The 9,735-nt window shown below is 49.1% G+C and overlaps 1 protein-coding gene across 2 annotated transcripts; it reads right to left on the bottom strand.

Annotated features, from left to right (window-relative positions):
- Positions 1-3,051: 3,051 nt before the first annotated feature.
- On the bottom strand, positions 3,052-8,007 carry PCBD1 (pterin-4 alpha-carbinolamine dehydratase 1). Of its 2 annotated transcripts, none has more exons than XM_045568351.1 (4): positions 7,905-8,007; positions 5,082-5,213; positions 4,433-4,513; positions 3,052-3,586 (listed from the first exon to the last, which is right to left on the bottom strand). In XM_045568351.1, the coding sequence occupies exons 1-4, from the start codon at positions 7,905-7,907 to the stop codon at positions 3,488-3,490; spliced, it is 315 nt and encodes a 104-aa protein (XP_045424307.1). In that variant the 5' UTR covers positions 7,908-8,007; the 3' UTR covers positions 3,052-3,487. The 2 variants fall into 2 exon arrangements, with proteins under 2 accessions (XP_045424307.1, XP_045424308.1); XM_045568352.1 differs by lacking the exon at positions 7,905-8,007 and adding an exon at positions 5,549-5,700.
- Positions 8,008-9,735: the final 1,728 nt, after the last annotated feature.

The raw sequence follows: 9,735 nt of genomic DNA on the forward strand, positions 1-9,735 counted from the left end.
TCACTGTGGATGGCTGCATTCATTGCATTGCTTGGGCACACACGTGAGATCACAAATGGGGCGCTAGCTGCGCTTGAATGGGCTGCTGGTGAGAGATCGCCCCCTGGTGGTGAGATGGGTGTGCGAGACCACTGATATTAGGGCCAAGAAACAGACACAGGAGAGCAGCAATCTGGCTAATTTCCAGGCACTCTCATAGGTGGCTGTTTGGTCTCTACCTGAGGAATGGTGGTCAGACTTGTTTCAGGAAGGTCTAGAATTCAGGTCCTTAGTTCCCTGGGGCCAGGGCCCTGTCATGTTTTCTGCCATCTTCATCCGCGTCTGCTTACACCTTCATGATGGATTGAGCCCATCTTGGTGGTCTCCAGCCAGCTGGGCAGTGTGGCTCTGTCTAACCAAAGGACACCGGCCTGAAGCCCTGCATTTGGTTTAGGAGCTGATAGTGCTCCTCAGATGATCTTCACACATGCAGCCACTGGGCATCTTGTGCCATGATAAATAGAAAGTCTTTCCAAAGTCTCAGGGTCTGAAGTCTGTCATTCAGGTAACCCACCTTTCCGTTTTGGCTTTTGGCCCATTCAGACTTTGCCAGAATCAAGACAAGGAGTGCTGTCTTTGCTATAGTTTTCTGCCAAGTGGCCTCCTTCCCTTGAGCACCTATATACCCTAGCAGGGGTGGAGAACTTGCAGCCTCTGCGCCACGTGGAGCCACGTGTGGCCTTCTGGGTCCTTGAGTGAGGCTTTTTGACTGAATCCAAATTTTACAGAACAAATCCTTAATAAAGGGATTTGTTCTGTGAAGTTTGGATTCAGTCGGGGCGCCACACTTGGGGATCTGGAGGGCCACGTGTGGCCTTGCAGGCACAGGTTCCCCACCCCTGCACGGGGAAGGAGGGGCAGGACATGCTTGGATGAGGAGCCCTGGTCCATCCGAGGAGCCCTATCTGGGATGCTTATGGTGCTCCATGCAGCTGTAGGCCCCCTCTGCCTTCTCTGTGGGATCTTGGTAGCAATGAGAGCTTTCAGCTCCACTCAGTAATGACAGAAATAATGACTGAGGTCTAATTTGGTAGCCACCGACAATAAGCCTGGGTAGGCAGAAGTCAGGTTTTTGAGAGTCTTTTCTTGATTTGGCACAAATGAAAGTTTTGCCTTTCTCTTGTGCTTTCCTTTTTATCATAATCTCTCCCTAATATCCTCTCCTATAGTTTCAATTATTTGGATTCATTTTAGAATAAACTTGTTTATTTCTAAAAAGTGTTGCCTGTGTCTTTGTTCCATGTGAAAGTGCTTCATGGAACTGTAGTGCCACCTAGGTTGGCATTTCTCAACCCTTGATCCATGATAATAAGCAGAGGCAGGAATGCAGCGTAATGCAGTCCATACCACCACGTCTGGCGTCTTCTAATCCTCAGTCATCAGATCAAAACACACTTAGAAAAATTTAAGTCAAAAGTGGAGCAGATGGGAGACCACTGTCAGGATCTTATGTCTTGATGTTCAGCTTTGCAGACAAAGTGATGTCAACATAGGTACCGATAATCCTTTACTAGCATATAGGCTAAGAAGGGAGTCCTACCAAGCCCTCTTACAACAATATGCTTATTTCTCAACCAACAACTTCTGCCTCTTTTCTGGCTCTTAGGGGACTGACTCATCCAAGCTGACTGGGTTGTGACATTGCTATATGCCTGCTCCAAGTGACCCTGGCATTTGCAAGTCAGCTTAATACCCAGGCAGTGCTTCAGGTTAGGAGTCTAGGTGAGAACTATTTGGAAAAGGGCTTCCCCGGTCTCTCTGCATCATGGCATATGTGAGGTGGTATTTGTGTGGCATGCACACACGGGTAGAGATGAGACTGCTCTTGGCGCCCTTCTCCCAGTCCTGGCAACTAACCTGTGAAAACCAGCTCCTTAACTGCTCCCATGATACATAGCTCCTAAGCTGTGCCTGTGTCTTCTCTCTTGTACAGTAAAAGCAGGCAAGCCTTGAGACCTTTGCCAAGGTTCTAAGAAACTACAGAGACCATCAGGATTAGAAATCTCCCCATCTGATGTTATAGGCCAGTCAGGGCTCTCCAGAGAAACAGAACCAACATACACATCAAGAAAGACTATAAGGAATCAGCCCATGTGATTATGGAGACTGACAAGTCCCAAGATCTGCACTTGGCAAGCTGGAGACCCAGGAAAGCTGACGGTAAGAGTTCCAGTACGGAGGCCTGCCGGCTTGGGACCCAGTAAGAGTGGATGTTTCAGTTTGAGTCCAAAAGTAGGAAAAGACTAACATCCCAGCTCAAAGCAGTCAGGAGTTCCTTATTTCGGGGAGAGTCAGTCCTTTTAGTCTACACAGGCCTTCAACTGATTGGATTAGGTCCACCCACATTAGGGAGGGAAACCTGCTTTACCCCAGTCTACAGATTCAAATGTTAATCTCATTCAGAAACACCCTCAATAATGTTTGACCAAATGTCTGGGCAGCCCATGGCCCAGTCGAGTTGACGCATAAAATGATCCATCACAGGCAGGAAGAAGATGCAGGTAGAGTATCCCTTACCTGAAAGCCTTGGGACCAGAAATGTTAGCTTTTTGATTTGACTATATTTCCATTATACTTACCGGCTGAGCATCCCTAATACGAAAATCTGAACTCTAAAATGTCCCAATGAGCATTTCCTTTGAGTGCCATGTTGGTGTTCAAAAAGTATCTGTGTTCCTGACACTCCCTCAGCCATCTCTGTCTCTCCCCTACTGAGGTCTTCGAAGCATAACTCAAATGGAAGCCTCCAGATTTCCCTTTGGAATAAATCGTTTGTATTCCCCTTACCTCATTTCTTACCCTGCCATCTAGCATTAACTTCATTCATCCTGTCTAGTCATAGTTAATTGTTTTCCTGATTCCCCTAGATGATAATGAACCTGAAGGCAGGTTGGTCTGGTCCCTCTCTTTCCCCCAGTACCTCGAACAGTGTCCTGCATGGAGTAAGTGCTTTAAGTGCCTACTGGCTCCAATTTGGATTGACCTATGGAAAAGAATTTTCTAGAGCTGAGACCAAGTGATACAATAATTTTATTTGATACATAAAAGCACATGTGTTTCTGTCACATAGGACAGGGTTTACTTTAGGGTGCTGGTTCTAAGGTAAGACTTTATTTCACCCTCTATCACAGCTTCTTGAGAAATGAATTATAAAGCGAGTAAGACACAGCCTAGAAAGAAAATCACTACTGTTGCTGAGACGTTGCAAAGAAAGGGGCGAGCTTATTCAAATTAGTGTAATGTAACAGAGCCCCAAGGACAGAGAGTGGCACAAGGAAAAGGTCTAAATTCCTGGTGTTGGCAGGGATGCCGGATCCTCTTCCCGCATCAAGGACTCGCCCCTCAACAGAGGCAGCAGGGTCTCAGGGCCAAGGGCGCTCAGCTCCCGCCCTGGGTCCCCAGTTTAGTCACGCCTTTCCCTGAGCAATTCAAAGAGGAAGGGCAGGGTCTACGTCATGGACGCTGCTACTTGTTCGATGAAGTGGGCCAGGTTTATGTCCCGTTCTGAAAGGCCTGCACACTCATGGGTGCTCAGGGTGATGTGGACCTGAAACGAAACCAGAAATTCAGGGCTGTCTGATTCCACTGACTTCACTTAGGGGCAGGAGAGAGTCACTAGCTGTTGGGCCCAGCCCTGCTAGACCCCGGTAATAACCACCAGTCCTGTAATCTCTCCTGGGGACTCTCTGACATGCCTGTACAACAGTGCAAAACTGAAAGACATCTCTCCTTTGATGTCTTTCAAAAATAACAGTGGCCTCAGGTATAGGGTAAAAATTTAACATCCAAATGTCAAGAGCAACCTAAAACCTAAAGATGAAACTAAAAACCAACGCCAACTCCTAAACACTATCCATTAACAGACTGCCTCTTCCACCTTTAATATTTTTATATAAACAGAGTCCAGCAGAGCCCTTGGCAGATGGTAGCATTTCACGATTATTTCTATTCATTCATCAGCCAATCTGATAGGTTGGCTATACATAGGTATTCTTAATTCAAGTCTATTACTTTTTCATCCTGCCATACCTCCAGAAAGATGAAAGCCATTTAGAGCTATTAACGATGAATAAGTATGCCTGATTCCCACAGCTCTTCCTTTCTTAGGTTTTGCTGCTTAGTGTCTACTTTAATCACAAGTATCTCAGTGTTTTAATTTGCATTTCTTTAAATTGTAGTGAGACATTATTTTCCAGTGGTATTCATGTTGACTCTAGGCATGTGCAATCTTAGTGAGAATAGGAATGAGATGAATGGAACAGACTGAGTGGACAGCCAACCTATGGGCAAGGAGGGCCCACAGGGAAGTCCGGGGAAGAGATGTTTAGAGTGAGTTGAGTTCTCGGGATTTGGACAGGGGCACAGCACGCTAGAGTTGCAGGACACCACTCACCTTGTTGTATACGTTAAACCATTCTGGATGATGGTCCAGTTTCTCAGCCTGCAGGGCCACTCTTGTCATGAACCCAAAAGCCTATGTAAGTGAAGTGAGACCCAGGTTAGTGTTGCGAGAGAAAGGACTCCTGCACGCCTTTTAATGGCCAGTTCCAGGGCGCAGAGCATTGACTAGCTGCACACAGGGAGAATGCTCCTGCTTTAGTCATTTCCCCCTTGACATCCTGCCACTGGCTCTCAGGTTTGAGTTAGAGGTTGTCCCTGCAGTAGGAAGACAGTCCTGTTACTGGGATCCCTAACAAGGTAGAAATACCACAACAGGCATTTGGCCTTGGCCAGTCTTTTGACTGTAAAATGCCTTCCAGATGTACACCTGTTTCTTACCTGAACTATCTCCTCTGAGGATTGTTTCTAAAAGTTCTAGGTAGGGAGAGCCCAAGACCCATCTTCCTACTCTGCAATCCCCAAGGATAATACTTTCCAAGTTATGCAGGAAAATTAATTTCCCCACTGGCACAGTGCCCAAAAACTGATTTAGTGTAGTATCTGAGAGTCTTTGATATCAGAACATTAAGGGAGAGAACAAGTTCTAGATTGTGACACCATCAGCTCCAGTCTCAGCAAACTGTCCCACTCCGGTGCCATACCCTGTTGAAGTCTTTGAAATGGAACTGCTTGAAGATGGCATCACGGCCTTCCACCTCGTTCCACCCCACGGCTCTCAGGTTCGGCAGCAGCTGTTCCCTCTCCTCAGCACTCAGCCTGTGTGCTTTGCCAGCCTAGAAGAGGAAAAAAAAGAGGCCCAAGGGCATTTCTCTCTACAGCTCAAAAGAGAAGTCCCCAGACCTTTGGGGACTCTAGCCAGCTTCTACTGGCTGCTTTGGACATGGCTGACCAGTCAAAGGGTAGCGAGTCTTTAAGCAGTAGGCTGGGAGTTCTCAAGGTTAGGGCCCTGCCCAGGAGGAGGGGTCCGGGCTTGATCACTGATAGGTTCTCCGTGAACCTTGGGTTTTATACTCAGAGAAAGAAAATCCCAAAAGAAGTGTCATGCATATGACTCGCACTGAGAAGCACTCCTCCCCCACCCTGCCCCCAACCCCTTACATGCCGCTACCATAGCTTTCGTGTGTCCTGAAGAAACTGGCCTAGAGAGGAGAGACGACTTGGCCACTGTTCTCCCGCCCCTGCCCCTGGTCTGTGGCAGCACAGGCAGCGTTCTCAAAGTGTGGTCTGTGCATCAGCATCCCTGGGGCCTGGCAGAGGAACCGCATTTAAAGAAAGCATCCAGGCCATTCTCAGCCACACTGCAGGTGACAGCCACTGGCACTACCTCTGGTGGGTACCCACCCACACTCCCATGCAGCCTCTGGTCCCGAGCTGCCAGGCCTAGAGTTCTCATGTTTTCCATCTCTTCTCTTCTGGCTGTTTGGGAAGCCTGGGCCACAGAGCACAGTGCCAGAAGTAAAAGTAACTTGGCCAAGAGCAACTGGCAAACCCAGTGCCCCATCCTATTTACCTGTTGTGCAAGGTGCCCTCAAGACAGCCCAGACTGGCACAACTCGGCTGTGAATGGAGTGTCAGCAAATACAAGGAAACAAGGAGGATCCAGGTCTAGGAGTTCAAGGGACCCTTCGGCTTCTAAAACAGCACGACCGCAGGGCAGACGTGGATACAGTGCCAAATTGAAAATTTGGTCTGGGAGACAATGTGAGGGAAGTTAATCTAGCTTTTATGAGGAAGCCCGCTGACTGGATGCCCTGGGTCGAGTCTGGCAGGCCTGGTTCAAGCTCCGGTCTCACCATTTGCCAGCCAGGTGGCTGTACCTCTCTAGGCAGAACCTCCAGCTCACAGATCATCACACCAATGGAACACTTCAGGAGGCTGCATTGTTATTAAGCAAATATCATCTGTATTTAAAAAACACTTCCTTGGCAGGGCGCAAATTTTAGCACTCTGGGAGGCCGAGGAGGGTGGATCTCTTGAGGTCAGGAGTTCGAGACCAGACTGAGCAAGAGCAAGACCCCATCTCTACTAAAAATAGAAAGAAATTAGCTGGCCAACTAAAAATATATATAGAAAAAATTAGCGGGGCATGGTGGCACATGCCTGTAGTCCTAGCTACTCAGGAGGCTGAGGCAGAAGGATCGCTTAAGCCCAGGAGTTTGAGGTTGCTGTGAGCTAGGCTGACGCCATGGCACTCACTGTAGCCTGGGCAACAGAGCGAGACTCTGTCTCAAAAAAATAAAATAAAACAAAATAAATAAAAAACACTTCCTGGGACAACCAGGCTTGTGATGGGCCTTGCAGCATTTGGGTAGCATATAGTTGAAGCATCAGGTGCTCTTAAAGTCTGTGCTTTCCTCCCTCCTAAAAACGTGCTCTCTCTGACTGGTCAGGCTTGGCCCTCTCCTCCCCTCCACTCTGGGTGGCTATAGAGCTGGCAGCGGTGATTTGCATCATCTGCCCAACAGGCCCCTACTCCGGATACCTGGTCCGTGTATCCCTGCAACCACAAGTCAGCCCAGCCACCAGAACCCACTGTTTACTTCCTGGGATCTGAAAGGGGTGGGTGGGTACAGGTGAGCTTCTAGGAGGTTCCCCTTTCTTTGTAGAGTCTTCTGGAACCCCCCCCCCCCCAAGTCGCACAGCCTGGGGCTGAAGTGACAAACCCTCTGAGCTCTGGGGACAGAGAGGGGGAAGGGACTGTGTGTGCTTAGTAAACAGCCGGCCAGGCCCAGCCTCCTCTCCCAGCGTGCAGAGGGGTTACTGATTACCCAAGCCTGCATCCCTGGGGCCTGGGCGCCCTCACAACCATTCCCACTCACCCTCCCTCCCCGAAGCCACAACCCATCAAAACACCCTCCCAGCCTTGACTGCTTCTAAGGCCTCTGGGCCAGAAATGGGCTGTTTGGCAAAGCTTCCGGGGCTTCCTAGCACAGCAGAGCAAAGAGATGCGCCCCCCACCCCCTAGCGTCGGGGGAAGCTCAGCTTGGAGGAGGGGTCATCCTGAGCCACTACGTCCACACTGCGCGGCACAGGCCTCAAACGAGGCGCAGGGGCACAGCACAAGGGGGCAGAGGCTCAGTTCCAGCCAGACCCCGTGCCCAGATGAACGAGCGAACAGGGACACGCAAACTTAGTCTCTCCCTCGGTCTCACCCATGCCCCCAAGGCTCACAAACGCGGGATCCCAGTGATGCCCCACCCCCGCGCCCAGGAAGGCCGTAAGCCCTGCCCCCAGCGCAGGTCGCAGAGCGAGCCCTGGCCTGGGAATCAGGGGCAGCCCTGGCCTCCCGCCTCGCTGGGACCCGGTCTCGCCACCGCGCCTCTGCGGCCTCCCACTCCCCTCCGCACCACCGGCGACAGGGAGCGGGGCAGCGGCGGCTCCGCAGGGGGCCCGGAGGGACCCTCCGCCACCGCTTCCCGCTCCCCGACCCCGCACGGCGCCCGATCCCTACCCGCCCCACTCACCATGTCGCGGACCGGGGGCAGCAGGTGGCCGGGCGGGCAGCAGGTGGCCGGCCGAGAGGGCGAGCGCGGCGGCCGGGCGCACAGGCCGCCTCCCGGGGGCGGAGCCGCGCTCGGGCCGCCCACCGGCTAATGACCCACGTCCCTGGCCGGCCGCGCTCGCCCTGCTTCCTTCCAGCACTTTCCTGGCCGCGCAGGGCCAGCGTCTGTGCGTAGCAGAGCGGCCAACGCGGGAAGTACACGGGCTCCTGACGCGACTTCTGGGTTTAAATCGCCCGCCGCTTCCCAGCTGGGTGACCCTCGGAGCGAGATTACCTTTTTCTTTTTAAAAAACGCTTTTTGGCCTGGCGCGGTGGCTCACGCCTGTAATCCTAGCTCTCTGGGAGGCCGAGGCGGGAGGGTCGCTTGAGGTCAGGAGTTTGACACCAGCCTGAGCAAAAGCAAGACCCGTATCTACCAAAAATAGAAAAAAATTAGCTGGGCGTGGTGTTGCACGCCTATAGTTCCAGCCACAGGGGAGGCTGAGACGGGAGGATCGCATGAGCCCAGGAGTTCGAGGCTGCAGTGAGCTATGATTGCACCACTGCACTCTAGCCTCGGCAACAGAGCCAGGCACTATCTCAAAAAACAAAACAAATCACAACGTTTTATTCGTATGTAATTGACATAAAGTAAATTGCACACATTTAAAGTGTACAGTTTGATAAGGTTTGACATGTTTCCCTGTGAAACCATCACCACTATCACGATTACGAACATACCCATCACCCCTGAAAGTTTCCTCCTGCCGTTTGCTAATCTCTCCCTCCCCAACACCCCTCCCCAGGCAACCATTGATCTGCTTTCAGTCACTATAGATTGGTTTGCATTTTCTAGAATTTTATGTAAATGAGCCATACAGTATATACTCTGCATAATTATTTTAATGTTCATCCATGTCGTTGCATGTATTAGTAGTTCCTTTTCATGGATAGGTAAAATTTATAGTATAATATTGTACGGATATAGCACAATTTTTTAGCAATTTACTGTTGATGGACGTTGGGTTGTTCCTAGTTTTGGCTGTTACAAATAAAGCTGCTCTGAATATTCCTGTGCACGTCTTTGTATGGATATAAGCTTTCATTTTTCTTGAGTAAGTACCTAGGAATGGAATGTCTGGGTCATATGACAGGTGTCTGTTTATAACTTGTTAGGAAACTGCCACATTGTTTTCCAAAGTGTTTGTATCATTTTATGTTCCCAAAAGCAGTGTATGGGAGTTCCAATTCTACATCCTCACCAACACTTGGTATACTCTTTTTAATTTTAGCCGTTCTAATTGGTGTGTGGTGGCTCATTGTGGTTTCAATCTGAGTTTCCTTAATGACCAGTGATATGACATCTTTTCATGTGCTTATGTGCAACAGGTAAGTCTTTAATGGATTGTCTATTGGAATTTCTGCCCCATTAAAAAAGAGTTGAATTGTTTGTTTCCTTATTGGGTTTTGGGAGTGTTTCATTCTGGATAAGAACGTTATCAAATATATGACTTGTAAATATTATCTTTGCATTCTTACAGTTTTTTTTTCAAAGAACAAGCATCCTTAATTTTGATGAAATCCAATTTATCAAATGTTTCTTTTCTGGGTTGCTATTTTAGTGCTATATATGTATTTTTATATATGTGTTTATATATAATTTATATGTGCACACACACACACACACACACACACACACAAATCTTTGCCTAACCCAAGATCCCAAGATCACCAAGATATTCTTCTATATTTTATAGTTTTTGATTTTACATTTAGGTCTATGATCTACTTTGAGTAAATTTTTTGTGTGCTTC

This window comes from Lemur catta, chromosome 14 (genome assembly GCF_020740605.2).
Source record: "Lemur catta isolate mLemCat1 chromosome 14, mLemCat1.pri, whole genome shotgun sequence".
Taxonomy (NCBI): Eukaryota; Metazoa; Chordata; class Mammalia; order Primates; family Lemuridae; genus Lemur; species Lemur catta.

What these genes read in the sequence shown, in the direction of transcription:
- PCBD1 (XM_045568351.1), bottom strand. An exon ending in ATTTCAAAGACTTCAACAGG is followed by an intron (nt 4,514 to 5,081) that starts GTATGGCACCGG and finishes TCACTTACATAG; the next exon opens with GCTTTTGGGTTCATGACAAG. An exon ending in GGTTTAACGTATACAACAAG is followed by an intron (nt 3,587 to 4,432) that starts GTGAGTGGTGTC and finishes GTTTCGTTTCAG; the next exon opens with GTCCACATCACCCTGAGCAC.